Source organism: Myotis daubentonii, chromosome 4 (assembly GCF_963259705.1).
Source record: "Myotis daubentonii chromosome 4, mMyoDau2.1, whole genome shotgun sequence".
NCBI lineage: Eukaryota > Metazoa > Chordata > Mammalia > Chiroptera > Vespertilionidae > Myotis > Myotis daubentonii.
The window spans coordinates 109891407-109908153 of record NC_081843.1 but is presented as its reverse complement, the minus strand read 5'-3'; the positions used below and the strand labels follow the sequence as shown (position 1 = coordinate 109908153).

General features: G+C 48.5%; 1 protein-coding gene across 1 annotated transcript in view; it reads left to right on the top strand.

The window, feature by feature from the left end:
- Positions 1-16747, top strand: part of EGFLAM (EGF like, fibronectin type III and laminin G domains) — a 129776-nt gene that overhangs the window by 43682 nt on the left and 69347 nt on the right. Inside the window, exons 2-6 of the mRNA XM_059694912.1 lie at positions 5548-5657; positions 6602-6682; positions 9343-9369; positions 13561-13678; positions 15215-15350. Of these exons, the coding sequence (XP_059550895.1) occupies positions 5548-5657; positions 6602-6682; positions 9343-9369; positions 13561-13678; positions 15215-15350 (472 nt within the window). The remainder of the gene's footprint in view (positions 1-5547; positions 5658-6601; positions 6683-9342; positions 9370-13560; positions 13679-15214; positions 15351-16747) is intronic.

Sequence of the window (16747 nt, the reverse complement as noted above, 5' to 3'; positions counted from 1 at the left end):
AGGTATTTCATGTTTTAAAAATTCTTGCGGCACACGGGTTGAAAATCGCCGTCCTAGAGAAATAAAATAAAATAATTTGTGGACATGAAAATCATCACAATAATTAGTAAATATTTTTGATGAAATACTTTGAGGCTATGCAGACATTCTCTGTATTAAAGCTTCCCCCACTGGGCCTTTTATTGACCCATGGATTTTGTCTGCGACAGCGATCACTGTGGTGCTCTCATAGTGATTCTCTCTGCACACAAGGACCCTCCCTGTGGTCACATCTGTGGGCTATTGGACAGCATGGAGAGCTGCATTAGGACAGAAGAGAGAGGGGGGAATTAAAGATGTTTCCAGGTTTGGGGCCACAGGGAATATGGGAGAGGGGGGATTTGGAGACCGAGGCTGATGGTTTCCATCTGGAACGTTTGGAGTTTGAAGTGTGTGAGCCATCAAGGAGGAGAAGAACAGTTAGATATCTGCGTAGAACTTAGGTGAAAAGGTACATTTTGTTGGTGCCTGGGGATGCTCAGAGAGGGGTATGTGGGGAGTTCAAAAGGACATCCACACAATCACTTGTGTAGAAACTCACTATTGATCCAATAAGCTAACGAACTATGAGATGCGATGTTTTCTCTCCTTCTATCGTGACAAATGTATTTTCATCATTATCTGGAAGACCACGTTCAAATTTGGATTTCTCGGACTCCTTGAAGTTCCACTTGAAAAGGGGCAACATGAAGGCAACTGGCCCCTGCGCCCTGGCTTGGTGCATCCCTTGGTCTGCCCTGCGCTGAAGGGTGCTCCTAGGTGTGGATGTGGACACCTCAGCCACATGCTCTGCCTGTCACCCATCCTGGCAAACTGCAATCCATTGGCCACCCCTGCCCCTGAGGTGGCACGCTCCAGCCGCATGGTCACACTCAGAAGGACAGACCCAGGGAAGTCCAGGAAATGGGCTCAGGACTCTCTGGGTAGGGAATCTGGAGCCTCGGGTATTCAGGGAATGGTCTGCAGGTATTGGGGAGGGGAGGTCCCAGATTCTCAGCAGGCATGTCCTCTTGGTCTGGGATGCCACACTCTGGCCATGGGGAGTGGTTAGCCTGAAGTGGTGGGTTACATTCTGCAGTTATACCCTGGAGTGTTGGTGGATTACTCTGGAATGGTGGACCACTCTCTGGAATTACTCTCTGGAATTACACAGGGGAGTGGTGGATTTCAAAGGGAAGCACAATTGTGATGCGAATGTACCCCCTGCTCCCCCAAAAATGCAGCTGGCAGGGCTCTGGAAAACACTTCGTGCTGCTCCTCAGTGTCTGAGAATTTCTGGGATCCCCGGGTACTTGGAACAAACACTGGCCTGTGTCTTAAAGTCACATTTTTCACTCCCGCCTTGAAGGCATCACCTTGGAAGTGGCCGTAGTGGCAGATCTGTGGTTACATATTCATAGCGCTACTTTAGTAATAATGGTTGGAGCAAACTTCAAAAAGATGGAAATAAGGTTTTTTCCCTATTCAAAATTTCCTGACTATTTTTAGTTAGTCTGGGCACTTTCCAGTGCATCAGTGAATATAACTTGGTTCATTCCGTGAAAATCAAATAACTAAAAAGCTAGCAATGTATTTCTGTCACAGAAGATATTTTTACTTGCATTTTGAAGTGCTTTTATGAATTGGATTGCAAAACTAATTGAATCAGAGATGAATTTTGCTCAGGAAGTTGAAGTATTTTATGAAATAAAATTACCATAAGAAATTGGCCTAATTATTCAGAGTTTACTGGTGTAAAAACCTAATACAGTTTTGAAAGCCCTCCAAAGAAGAGAGGCCAGGAATACAGCTCCCTCCTGGCAAAGAAACTTTCTCTATCTCTTAAGAAGTATAGCTTTAGCGTACAAGAACACAGCTTCGGGATATATTGTATAAATGCATCATACTGGTTTTAAAGGCTACAACTCTAAAACTAGCTTTCCATTGTGTAATATACGGCTCTGTCATTGCAACCATTGTTGGTTAAATAGGAGTGCTGTTCTGCATCTAACTGCTTAAACCGTGTTCAGTTCACATGCCAGTGGTCTACTACTTTGATTTTTTGAATACCGAGGAAGCACTGGTATCCCAGAAGACCTCAATGCTATAACCATTATCAGAACTTATTTATTTATTTATTTTTTGCTTCATTCAGACTTTTTGGAAAATGCAACTGGGGCTTGGCTTGTCAAACATTAGACTTTTCTCCTGGAGGCTCAGAAATTGTAGCGATGTGAGAAGACTTAGTTTCACACTCATCTTTCCCTTGGGTAGCTGGAAAAAATTTGAGGAAATACTTTGGCTCACCCCATTATGACCACAAAGATGTCTTCTAAGCTGACATCAGCCATGTTGGCAAGACTTGCCTGCTGGTGTTTTCTGGCCTTCTGGTCCTCTATCCTTCCCTGCCTGGACTCTGTCTTGGGTGTGTGTTTTGGGGGGAGGAAGGGGGGTGTTGGGTGGGAGGCACCTGCTGGCTTACTCTTGCCTTTAGCCTACCCTGTTCTATACATAGGCCAATAATTGTACCATCTGTGTGTAAGCAGTGTGCTTCGTCTGCAAATACAGCTTCAGAGCGCCCCCAGCTGGAGACGTGCCCTACCCTCAAGGACATTGCAAACCAATACACCAGGAGAAAAATGCAGTGCTCCCTAAGCAAATGTGCCTTCAGACTAGGCCTCTGTGCTTCCTTCCAACCAGAGGGCCATTCACGCACCCCTCCTACTCACAAGTGTGAAAACCACCAGTCCTCGGGCCGCAACAACCTTAGTGTTGCATTCAACTGCTTTGCAGGAAAAAAGGTTTCATTTGGTTTACTAACACATTCCCCAGAGGGTGTGCAGACTGGCGAGGCCGCGGGAAGGAAACTATCTCTTAGGATCCAGAAAGGTCAGAGAAACCAGCAGGGAAGTCTTGACCAATGGGCAACAGGTTCCACTGTGCACACAGCTCTGAACCGTGGTCGTGTTGCTCCAGGCACGGGTTGAAGAGGATTCTGAGTGAATAGGAGAGGATGGGTACCATGTGATGTTTGATGTTGAGGGTGAGAGGTTTCTAGAAGCCATGGTGGATGGTGATGTTGTTTATCAGGACACCGATTACCGGAGAGGCTCAGGTTGAAGAGAAAGATGATGAATTCAGTTTTGACGTGTTGACTTGGAGGGCCCAGGTGACATCTGGGTCCACTTGGCAGTTGGGTACCTAGGCCTGCCGCTCTGAAAGAGATGGCTGGGCTGCAGAAATAGATTGGGGAGCCACCAGCATACATGTGGTAGCGACTGGCAGGGAGGAGAGCACCCAAGGAGAGGGCATAGTGGGAACTGAGAAGAGGAGGTTGGCAGAACCACCCAGAACACCAGCCTTAAGGAGTGGGGAGAGGAAGAGCATCTCTGTCTTTCTCACTGTCTCTGCCTTTTGTCCCGTGGATACGATCTTCCATCAGTGCATAAGGGTTATCTGTTCTCTACGTCCTTGTCACAGTTACCTCCTGTCTTTTTTTATAATAACCATTCCAACAGGTGTGAGGTGTTGTGGTTTTTGATTTGCATTTCCCTGATGATTAGTGATGTTGAGAACCTTTTCATGTGCCTGTTGGCTATTTGTATGTTTTCTTTGGAAAAATGTCTATTCAGATCCTTTGCCCATTTTTAAATTGGATTGCTAGTACTTTGCTGTTGAGTTGTCTGAGTCCCTTTTATGTAAAACATTTTGGGTAATAATCCCTTATCAGATATATGGTTTACAAATGTTTCTCCAATTTTTATTGCTTTTAAAATGATCTGGAAATCAAAATAATAATAAATATAGCATCATATATATGTTAGTTATTTTGGGAAAAAAATAAAGTCTTCCGGTTGTTATGTGGGGACATAGGAGTAAGTCTATGTGAAGGCAGCATCTCAGAGCACTGGGCTTCCCCACCAGCTCTAGTTTATAATCTTCACGAAGACATGAAGCCAGGATCCTGGTCATATGCCCCTCACTCCTGCCCTGGATGTTGTGAGACCTGGCTGGGCCATTCACTTCATGTCTTATTAGCCCTGTGGCAGTGATTCTCTAGCTCCCACTATGAAGAATCCGAGGGGACAAAGTTGTGTGACATTTAGAATCAGGCTGTCCTAAGGAGCCAGGGTTTAAAACTGAAAATATATCCTATATAATAAAAGGCTAATATGCAAATCAACCAAACAGTGAAACGACTGTTTGCTAAGATGTGCACTGACCACCAGGGGGCAGATGCTCAACACAGGAGCTGCCCCTGATTGTCAGTGCGCTCCCACAGGGGGAACGCCACTCAGCGAGAAGCTGGGCTCAAGGCTGGCAAGCGCAGTGACAGTGGCAGAAGCCTCTCCCGCCTCCACAGCAGCACTAAGGATGTCTGACTGACGGCTTAGGCCCGCTCCCCATGGGGAGCAGAGCGGGCCTAAGCCATCAGTCGGACATCCCCTGAGGGCTCCTGGACTGCAAGAGGGTGCCAGCTGGGCTGAGGGACCCCCCACCCCCACCCCCCAAGTGCACAAATCTCGTGCACCGGGCCTCTAGTATTATACATTTAGTGTGTATAATAAATCCAGTAATAAATAGGATAAAAATAACAATATGCATACATAAGTATTTTAAAAATTGCATGTGACTAAAAGGAAGTATACTCTACTCAATTATTAATGAATGGTGAAATTATTATTTCTGTATTTTCTAAATTTTGGCAATCTGCATATATTGTTTTTATGGACATCCCACGTATTATGTGTAAGCATAAAATTATTTAAGGTAAATGTATAGTAAAACACTTGATATTTTCTAACCCCCATTTTGCACTTAACCATATTTTGAAACTTTCTGCAATGGGAATATACTGGCTACATAAAGACATGTCTATATACCACATGTATAAAACATCTGTATGCTACTGAGTTAAAAAAAAAATTTATTATCTTGCTTAAATACATTTCAAGCTCCTAGAGCAGCGGTTCTCAACCTGTGGGTCGCAACCCCTATGGGGGTCGAATGACCCTTTCACAGGGGTCGCCTAAGACCATCGGAAAACACATAGATAATTACCTATTGTTTTTGTGATTAATCACTATGCTTTAATTATGTTCAATTTGTAACAATGAACATGCATCCTGCATATCAGATATTTACATGATGATTAATAACAGTAGCAAAATTACAGTTATGAAGTAGCAACGAAAATAATTTTATGGTTGGGGGTCACCACAACATGAGGAACTGTATTAAAGGGTCGCGGCATTAGGAAGGTTGAGAACCACTGTCCTAGAGTCAAGTGAGAGCATTTGAATGTCCCGCTGCTGGTCCCTAGGGAATTAGCAGTTACAGCCGGGACTGAGGGCAAGAGCCTGGCTGATTTCCCTTTCAGTGCCAGGTTGGGAGGGGACAGCAGTGAAGTCAGACCAGAGACACGGCTGCATTGCCCGCTGTCCACCCATAGGTGCCCTCTCTTCCATCCTGTGCAGGTACCCAAGGTGCATGGACCTCTAACAGTCTCTTTTGTTTTGCCAAAAACAGGCAAGGTGGGGCCTCCTCTGCGCGTCGTGCTGGACGCATTGAACTGTACAGCTTTCAGCATCCAGTGGAAGATGCCAAGGCATCCCAGGCACCCCGTCGTGGGGTACACCGTGAGTACCTGGGCGCGGGCTTCTGCAGAGGGTGCGTTGGGATGACCGGGTGCTCCTTCTCATCTTTGCTCCTCCATGGTATGACCTCCCATCAGCCCCGCGTATCGATCACTGCCCCCTGCTCCCTCCTGAAGCCAGAGGAACTGTTTCCTCTTCAAGGCCATTTGTCAGTGCCCTGAAGGTCATTAGGATCTACCCTGTCCTTCTTCTGCTCAGGGATCGGAAAATTTAAACTAAGTAAAAGACATGGTTCCTGTACCCAGTTGCCTGCAGTCAAGTAGCAGGAACATGGGCAATGCTAGGGAGTCACTGTGGTATGTTGTCCATACGTACAAAGTAACATAACATCTGAACCAGGGGAGAGGAGTGAGCCGGCCAAGTGGAGGAGGCAAGAGAGAATGTGTCCTGCCTTCCACAGGCTGCAAATCGGACTGGCTGGAGTCCCCAAGACGTTTTCTTTGAACAGTGTTTATTAAAATGAGTCACCTTTTAGAAGTCAAAAGATTTCAGAGAAATATCTGCAGTTCTCAGCTCTCTGGGGCAATCGGAGAGCTGGCTGCACTGGGCCCGCATTCCCATTTCAACAAGGGAGGGTAGCCATTCATCAATGCCCCTGTCCTATTGTCTTCTAGAGTAGAGAAATGTGTTTCCCGACTCGGGTGGCATCCAGGGTGGGAAAATGCAAGGTTACCTGAGAGCGTGGTTGTGAGGAACAGGAGCTGGGTCCAGCCAGTCCCCCCCACCTCACTGACGAGAGCCTGCCTCTGGCCTCTGCAGGCTTCCGAGGTGACCTGGCCCGTGTGTGATGTCAGTTTTCCTGTAGTGTGTGTGAGATGAGGCAGGGCACCCGAGAGCCCACTGCAATGTGAGCGCCCCCAGAACCCAGGCCCAGATCCGGTGGGGAAGGCCTGCGCTGCCCTCACCCGCGGTCTGCACCTTCCCAGGTCTCTTACTCTGCGGTGGGCACTGATGAACCCCTGCGGGAGCGGAACCGCAGCGTGCAGCTGGGCCAGGACTCCGCCACCGTGAGTACTCCATCCCGGGGCCCTCCTGGCACACCGGGGTTGGCATTTCCGAGATACCCAGGAGGGTTTCTGATTGGAGGGGGGCATGTTGCTGTATGTGTAGTGACAGTAACAATGTCGTGTGGTCCTCGCGAATGTGTGGGTGCCTTTCGTGTACACGTGTGTCTGCACCCCCAAAGGCAGCCACATGAAGAGAGAGTTCGGACGTCAGCACTCGCATCCTGGACTCAACCCACCCCGTTTATCACACGAGAAGACGTCTGCCTTACAGCTATTTCCCCTTCTTTTCTTCAAGAAGTTCAACTCTGATTTTTGTGAAAGCTCGATAAAGCTTTATCAGTAAATATGACACAGCTGTGTCTTCCCCTCTGCCTGGCGACACAGTGCAGAAGAAAATGATGTCATTTGCAGTGTACACTCAGCGGGTCCATTCTGTCTGTTTTTCTTCTCCAGCCTGTCCTTCCACTAGCCAGTTGTTGGCTCTTCATCTATTTCTTTTCTGTTTCCTGTCACGGTCTGTCTGGGGGCATGTTTCTGCCTTAGGCCTGTTCTGTTTGCTTCTCCTTCACGGTCCTCCTCCTTCCCCATCTGCAATTGTCCTGCAGGCTGGAGCCTTCCCCATCCCTGCAAGGAGTTTGCGGGAGAGCCCAGAATACTGTGGCCCTGTCGGTCACCCCAGAGGACCCCTGCCTGCGGGCGGGCACGGAAACCTATTTGTCCTGGGTGATCAGTAGCTCTCCCTTGCTGCGCATCTGTTACCCGCCAGGCCCCATCCCTCCTGCTCTCCATTTGCGCTTCCATTTCATCTTCGCCACTATCCTATGACCTCATTTCACTGCTGGATGCCGAGACTCGGAAAGGAATGACTTTCCCCAAGTCAGACCTGCCAAGCAACACAGCGGACGGTAGACCCCGCACTTCAGGGCCCTGCTCTGCCTACTGTCACCAAAGCCCTCGTGGCTCCGAAGGAAGTCCTGCACAGTTTCAGCTCGTGTGCTCTTTGCACGATGTGCTTTTAATCTCAGACTTTTGCTCAGACTGTTCCTCATTCGCCTCAGCAGCCCTCAGCCCCAGGCTCTGTGGTTCCCTCCACCCTAACAGGGGAGGAGGGGTTGGCCTTGCCTAGGAAACCATTACCTGAGGTTCAGTCTCCCCTTGCAGTAGCGCTGGAACTTCCAACAAGCCTGTGGCCCATCGAGGGCAGCAGTGTGCTGGGCAGTGTCCCAGCCCTGCATCCTGGCCTGCAGTGGGTGGGTCTAGCACTGTCTGGGCAGGGAGTGTGACAGGTGTTTCAGAGTCTGGATAGCGCCTCTGAAAGCAAGATCCTGCCCCACCTGTGAACCTGGGCTGGACACTCGGACCCCTTGACTGCGCACTTCACATTGCAGGGTGTGTCTGGGACGGCCACCGCGGGGCACACATAGAGCAGAGGCCAGGAGGGACAGCACCCCGGGGTACAGGCCTCCTTCCTATCCTTACAGTTGGGAAACTTTGGCCAAAGTCACTCATCCTGTCTAAACCTCTCCTTTCTCCCGTAAAAAGGGTATAATAATTGCACTGTTGTGAGTGCCAAGTAAGATTGTGTCTCTGTAAGTCTTTGGTCACATGTAAAAGCAGCCATGTCAGCTATCATGTCTGGTGGCCATTGCCTATATGGTAAATACATCCTCTTGGTTAGAGTGTGTTATCAGGTTATAGCATTTGATGACCTGTGGATTTCAGTAACTTTCAGCAGAGATAACAGAGCCCTGTTCTTGGGCAGCTCTCAGTCTTATTGGGGAAACCCCAGTCAGCTGGCTAAACAATAGAGAGCAGCAGGAGGCCAGATGCCATTAACATGCCCCTTAGCAGACAGACTGAGGTTCTGAAGAGGGAGGGATCCCTGTAGGAACAAGAGGTCAAATTGGGGGGCTGAGACTTGAGGCCTGCCCGCCAGTTTCTGGAAAGGCAGGAGGGAGGGGCATTCAGGATGGTTTGAGCCAGGGGATTGCGCATGCGTGGAAATATGGACTAGCCGTGAGGGCAGACCTGACGGACGAGGGTCGAGTGGGCTCTGGATCCAGAAGACTCACGTTCAGATCCTGTATTACACCCAACCAGTGGGTCCCCGACCCGTCTCCGTTCCCTCACCGACACACAGGGTTTCCCATAGCACCCATCCATAGGTAGTGTGTCTCTGACGGCAGGCTGTGTGCCAGGGTGCTGCGGGGGCTCTGCAGCCAACCCCCAGGGGGCTGCGGCTTATCTGAACTTTTCAATGGAAGCACCTCCATCCGTGTGAGCTAGTACTGCCAAGTCGTTTGGGCATAACCTGACTGACCTCCTGAAGAAATGGAACTGCTCGGCACTGCTTTGGGGCAGAGGTGCTGTCCAAGTGTATCTGAGATGCTCCAGGTGACGTGAACAGCGGGAGTTTGGGAACCTCTGCCCTGTACCCTATCATAGGGATGCCGTGAGCATTGGACAAGGTCCTGATCAGAGAGCCCTCAGCGGCATACCTGTCCGAGGAGGCACGGAGTGAGCGTCCGCAGAATCCGTGCTGTGAGGGTGTGGGCGGCTGCCCGAGGCTGGGCGTGGGGTGGGCCGCGGCTCTGAGGGTTCATTTCACCCCGCAGGCCTTCCTTTCCTTCTCATGTGCTTCTGTTTTCTCTCCTTCGCAGGGGCAGCCCGAGCCTCCGGTGATTTTTGTAAGTGTGCTTGAGAAAAGTTAAACCCTGCCCCCCCCCCCGCCTCCCCCCACCCTCCGGGATCCAGGGGGCCCTTTTGATCAGAATGTTGATTTTCTCACGTCTGCCTCTCACTGACGGAGGCCCAGAGAAGATGCTTAGTTCCTACAGGAGCAGGACCACCCAGCATCCCCGGCGAATTCCATCCTCCACGTGCTGCTTCCTCTCACCTGCACAGGAGGGTTGAGGGGAGCATCATTAAAGGTTGAAGTCATTTAACCTCCATTCCAAAAGTAGGTGAAGAAGATTAAAGAGGAAAGGAAATTTTTAAATGAGTGAGAGAGCCTTTGTGGGGGTGGTTTCCCCCACCCCTTTCCCTTCTCCCTTTCTTACTTCCTCTAACCATCTGAGACCTCAAGAAGACAGGACCAGTCACCTAAAACGGGGTGATTGATTTTCTTTGGGTTGAATGACAAACAAAAGACTGGGTTGGCAAGTGGTGAAATGACCAAAATTACCTGGCTGATAGATAATGTGGAATTCCCATGCCTTCTTTGATAATCTGCCGATGTGGAGACTTCTGATTTGGTTAGCACTAGGCACTTACCTTTTTTGTAGGAAAGCAACCTACAGTTTCATCCAGCAAAAATAAAGACTAAAGCAAATCAGGGCAATCTGGCCATTTCTTAGAGTTAGAAATAGAAAGGGAGGTTGAAACTGGCAGTCTCCACACTTTTTATCATGCATACCATCAGTAAACACATATTTGAACATGTACCAATGTATGTATATTTATGTACTTATTAATTATACATGTGCTACTCTACTGATATATTATGCGCATTGTAAAATCCCACATAATTTTAAAGGAGGACAGTAATTCTATTTGGGTGCTACCCAAGGTTAGAGAGAGAAAACGTAACCAGGAGACTTGCATTTAGTCCCAGCTCTGTCACCACAGCAAGGGTGACTTTGGGCAAGGCCATTGGGTCCCCCTGAATGTTCCTTACACTACAAAATGAAGGGATTGGTGGGTAATGGTCCCCAACTCAGGGGTCCTTTGTCCCCTGTAGGGCATTGGGAGATCTGTGTGAGCATTTTAGTGGACAAGCTTCAGGGATGCTGGCTCTCTTGTAATACATAGGACAGACCCATAAGAGAAAGATTGGTCCTGACCCAAAGCCAGTGCTGCCCTTCCTTTCAGACCCTGGACTACACTCTCTAACTCTCTGTGACCACCGGGAATGGGAACCCCCCCCCCCCCCCTCCACCCTGGCCTGCACAGCCTTGGTCTGGACCATTGGAAGAAGGAGGTCAGGAAGAGAGTACTTTTCATTTTTCTGGTGCCTTCCATCTAATGATGCTAGATATTCCCAACTTGCACCAGGGCAACTGAGACCCAGCCCTGACTTCAGAGCTACCAATGAAGGTTATTGAAGGAGAATCCTAGAGTTTCGGTGTTGGAACTTTGGCCCAGAGAAGTTACATGGCACAGCTGCCTGGCTCAGAACCTGGGTCTCCTGGCTTCTTGTCTGGGGCTCTCACTTCATGCCTCCTCCCAGCCATGTGAACTGGCTGCCCTCATAGTACAGTAACTCCATGCCCAGGCGAGTGAACAAAACAACATTTAGCATCATTTCTGAAAACAAATGGCCTGGGATTCCAGCAGTAGGAGAAAGGGTGAGGGGGAAAAGTGAGGTCTGAAATCAGGGTCCAATCTTTGAGTTCTGATTTTCAGTGATAACTTTGAAATTTCTAGTACAGAAACTTCTACATGTATAGATCAAATAATAACCATCTGGTCGTCAGTGTTTATGCTAAGTATGGTTTGTAGATTTAAATATTATCTAATATTTTTCATCCACATATTATAGAATTAGAGCGTGGGCCGTGGAGTCAAACAAAGCCGGCTTCAAATGCCCGCCTCACCATTCATGTCCTTGAGCCAATCGCTAGCTTTTCAGGGGTTCCCTTTTACAGTCCACAAATGAAAATCAGAGTGGTACCTACCTCACAGGCGGGAAAAGGATCAAGCCAGGCTGCCCGTGTTCCTGGGGCAGAGAACAACACTCCATGGGAGCTGGATTTGTCTTGGCTCATAGCTAATGTCTCTAGTGACCTGTGAAACCGCCTTATGCCCCTACTCTTCACACAACACAATCAGTTCACAGGGAAAGGGATCCTGCAGCAAAAGCCTGTGAGAGCATCAAGTGGGCTTGGAAATGCCTCTCTGCCTCCATGGGAAAGGCCTGGGTGCGGCACTTGGGAGAGAATGAGAACTGAGTCTGCTGTCCACCGTCCAGTCTCTGAACCCAACTTGACATGAAACCAGGGGACAGATGGTGGAATTAGGTGCCCAGATGCAGGGAACTAGAATAGGAGGGGCTGTGGAAGCAGGTACGTATGCTCAGCAAAGACCCCTTGTGCAGCTGCGTGTAGAATAGAGTGGGTCGGGGTGGGGGGGAGGGAGAGTGGAGGTAGACACTCTCCAGGTGGCTGTAGGAATGGTCCAGGTCAGGATTCAGAGGAAGTGGAAGAAGGGAGCATCTGAGAGGCATGTGCAGGTGGCTGGAGGGAGTGGGTCAGTGGGAGTCAGCCCTGTGTCTGGAGTTCCTCACTAGATCCAGGGCCTGGAGCACAGGCATTGATGCTGGGAATCCAGGTGGAGGGGGCAGTCTCTCTTTGAGCTCATCGGATTACCTTAGACATCTGGGTTTCATTTGTTTTTCTCATTCACTAGTTAATGCAGTTGTTCATCAAAAAGCATTTCGTAGGCACTTGGTACATGTCCGATAACACTATGCTAAGCTCTGGGATGCCAGAGGAATAAAAACTTGCTCCCTGCCCTCAGGTGGGTGCAGAGAAGGTGACAAATCAACAGACAGTTACAATGTAAGGGGAGTGGTGTTAAGACTGAGGTGCACCAAGGACGCCAGGAAGCATAGAGGCATAGAGGAAGGGTTGCCCAACCAGACCGGAGGCTGGGGCTCAAAGAAATGAGGTAATGTCTCGGCTGAACTGAGTCATGAGGGATGAGTGGAGCTGAGCCGGGCAAGACTGGGGAGAAGGGCATTTCATGGAGAGGGAGCAGCAGGTTCAAAGGCCCAGAGGCAAGCGGTTGACTGGCATAAATCTGAGCCCTGCCAAGTCCTTAAGTCTGACGGGAATGTGGAATGCAGGGAAGGGAGGTGGCATGAGACGATGCTGGAGGGATGAACAGGGGACACAAATACGCTCTCCTAAGGGGTTTTAAATTGGGAAGTGACAGGGTATTAGGGGTTCAGGGGGATAACTCTAACAGTGTGGAGTCTGCATTGGAGGTGCAGGCAGTATTGGTGGCCTCGTAATTGTCAAAATTGCGAGGACTTGGACTGAAACGCCTGTGACAAAATGACATTACCAGAATCAAGGGATCTGAAAGAGTACTGGTACCTGTAGAGGTAACCTAGTGAATGACGGTTAGGGAGGACGAGCAAACAGGGAGAAACGTGTCAAGAATTTCTGGTCTGGACAATGAGAGGGAGCACAAGAGGTAAAATAAGGTTGTTGTTTTTTGTTTTCTTTTGGGTGGGAGGAGGAGAAAGGATTAGTTGAGCTTTGGTTATGTTGAATTTGAGTTGCTTCGTAGTTGTTGGGTGGAGATGTTCAGGAGGCAGTCACAGGCCCTCGCTGGACTCTAGAGGCAGGTCTGAGCTGGAGGTGCCCATTGGGGAAGGTGGTGCTGGAAGCAAAGGGAGCAGGAGGTGAGCTTACCCAAGCAAGACGATGGCAGTCCTCCCTTATCCCAGGTTTTGCTTTCTGCAGTTTCATTACCTATGGTCAATTGAGGCCTGAAAATATTAAATGGAAAATTCCAGAAATAAACAATACCTGTTTTAAGTTGCATGCGTTCGGAGTAGCATGATGAAATCTCTCGCCATCCAGCTCCATCTAGCCCAGGTCATGAATCATCCCTTTGTCCAGAGTCTCCACACTATACATGCTCCCCACCCTTAGTCACTTATTGTATAGATTCCAATAAAGGGTGATGCTCTAGTCTCAGGAAATTCATCATGGTGTTTTCCTCTTTACAAATTTGAAAACGTGGCCAATCTCAAAGAAAGCAAAACAACCTCTGTCCTAAGCAGAATTTCACAGGGGCCTCAAGAGGCAGCCTTCATGGAAATTGTCTGGTTTGCCCCATTGACACCTCTCCTGTTTGGTCATTGACAGGAGGAAGTGATTGGAGATTTGAAACCAGGCACTGAATATCAAGTGAGCGTAGCAGCTTCCAGCCTGACAGGCAAAGGGTGGCTTAGCTCTCCTCAGCATGTTACCACCTTGCCCCAAGGTAAAATGGGTTCAGTTCCTTAATAATAGGAAACTGACGGGTGCTCTTCATTCATTCCTTCATTCAGTATATATATCAACAAAGACCTACTCTGTACCAGGCATTGTACTATGCCAGTGATGGTGAACCTATGACACGCGTGTCAGAGGTGACACGCGAACTCATTTTTTGGGTTGATTTTTCTTTGTTAAATGGCATTTAAATATATATAATATCAAAAATATAAGTCTTTGTTTTATTATGGTTGCAAATATCAAAAAATTTCTATATGTGACACAGCACCAGAGTCAAGTTAGGGTTTTTCAAAATGCTGACATGCCGAGCTCAAAAGGTTCGCCATCACTGTCCTATGTGCTGCTTCCTCTCACCTGCACAGGAGGGTTGAGGGGAACATTGTTAAAGGTTTAAGTCATTTAAACTCTGTTCCACAACGAGGCTCTGGGAATTCAGTGGTGAACAGAACAGTTCCTGCCTTCTTGGAACATATAGGGGTGGGTCAAGACTCCATTTAATTAATGTGTAGTCACAGGTAGTGATAAATGCTACCTGCAGTGCTGTGAGAATGTACAAAGAGAGACCCGATGGAGGGGGGAGGTAAGAATTCCCTGAGATGACTTCTAAGTGGAGATCTGACAGTGAGTGGGAATTAAGAAGGTGAGGAAGAGACACGGGAAGAGAGATTTATAGACAAAGGGGACCCAACAAAGGCTCAGAGGCGGTTCTGGGGGCAAAGATGCTTTGATCACATGGCATTACTCACAGGGAGCTTCTGTCGAGGGAGAAGCAAACAGTAAGCGAGCAACCCCAGTGCATCCGAGGTCTGTGCACTCAGGAGAGAGCACGTCCTCCACCTCCAGGCTCAGGGAGGGTTTCAGGAAGAATCATGTATTTGCCCCAAATTTTGAAAACTGCCTATTTCACTGGGAAGAAAAAGCAGGAAAAACGTATCTGGCAGAAGCAGGAGTATAAAGGAAGGCTGAGCGATATAAAAGTCTGGGTATGAAAACAGTAGCAGCAGTTAGCTTTAGGCAAGAGGATCATGGGTGATGCCTATGTCTTTACACATGAGAGCATTTCCCAAATGTCCTCCCACTGGTATGTATTCTGATTATCATCGCGGGGAACACACACACACACACACACAGAAAGTAAGTGGCTGAGCCTTTTTTTTCCTTGTAGGTAAATATCAATTCCAACATGCAAACAGGGATGAAAGGCTGTTAGGAGATGGGAGTATGATTTGAGGTTTCAAAGGATACACTCCATTGTGTATCCCAAACTCAATGGTCTGGATAATAGTTTAGTTAGATTCCAGCCAGCGGGGCATGGGGAAGACGGGGAGACCAGTTCTTACTGACTCCAGCCTTACATGGTGAACCCAGTTGTGTTTATTTTTGTGTTTGTTTGGTGTGGATTTCCTGCTGCTTTGAATAGAGAGGTTTAGGCAGTAAGAAGCAGACCTGTTGTTTTTTTACATATTAAACCTCCCCTGCAGCAAAGATCCTAAACCAACTAGTTGCCTGCTGTCTTGCCTAGATTCCTGCCTGCCTCCGGCAGCACCCCAGCAGCCTCACGTCACTGTGGTTTCCGAGTCCGAGGTGGCCCTATCTTGGAAACCTGGAGAGAGTGAAGGAAGCTCCCCTATTCAGTACTATTCCGTGGAATTCATCAGGTGAGTTTGTATGTCACACCCAGAAGCCAAAGGTAGTGACCTCAGGTATTCTAAGCATGCTGGAAGCCTAGAGGGAGCATCGGCTCACAGCATGTGTGTTTAACAGATGACAGAGGTGTGGAGGCCTGGGCCAGCACCTGTCTCCACTCCTCTTCAGTGGTGGGCCATCTGGTAAACCTGTCCTCACTCACCTGACCTCTTTCCCATTTCCCTTCCACAATTAGAGACAAGTCTGCCTGCATTTCAGGCTCGGAACTTGCCTCCCTGCCTTTGAAACATTGTCTTTGAAATAAATACTTGATGGTGACTTTTCTGGAGGGAGAAGGAATAAGACCTTTAAAAACAATTACAGTTCATTGTATTCGTATTGCCTTGGGCAAGTTTCTTGGTGTGGTTTCAGCATTCTTTGCTCTCATCACCTCTCAGGCCCTTTTTATTCAGCTTCTCAGAGGGTACAAAGGTGATTAGAAGCTTTTCTAAGAGTTTAAAATGTGAAACAGGGCTTCTCAATGCTGCTATGTAGTTTTGAGCAAAAGAACAGAATGAGCCGAAGGAATTGCCATCTAAGGTCTATCCTCTGGACCCCAGTTGCAGTTGGGATGTGAGTTGAAGCATCGAGCTATTGAAATGAGGTGTGTGGAGTCAGTGTACCCTGCATGAGAGGCGAGGGGCTTGTCTGGGGCTGGCTGCTGCAGGGTCATGAAGGGACTTGCTCAGTACTCGGTCCCGGGGCTCTCTGAAGCAGGGACAGAGGATTCTGCCAAGATCTGAGTAGCTCCGCTCTGGTCCTTGACTTCCAGCTTATTCCTTGGTCGTGGGAAACACTTACTTGTTTGTCCAGAGAAGTTCTGCGCCGAGTCTCTTCAATGCTTGAATACAGAGCTTGTTTCTGGCTGGTTTGTTGAATTCCAAGTGGCAGAAGCTTGAAGAAAGATGAGGCAGTGATGTCTGGGCTCCTGGGACTGTAAAGTCCAGTGGCAAGTCTAAATTCAGGGAGGACCAGATCATGTGACCTTGACAGTCTCTCTCCATCCATTTCTGTGCCACGCCTTCCTTTTCTTCCCATTTGCTGGCCTCATTTTCAGGAAGGCTCTTCCTATAGGTGGCAAGGTGGCCACCAGGCACTGAAGATGTGCAGTTAGCTTGTGTAGCTCCCTGCTGGAAAAGGACCCATCAAAGTCTCCATGTCCACTCTAATTGGCCAGGCTTGGCTTCCTGTTTGTCCTCTGAGCCAATCAATGTAGCCAGGGAGGAGACCACACTAACTGGTCAGCACATGTCATATTCTGAGCTCTGGAAGTGAGGAATGGCAGGTTGTTCAGACCTAGAGTACATGACTGAGAGCTCAAGATGGTGGAAATTGTGGTACAACTAATGGAAAAGGGAAGAACATTAAA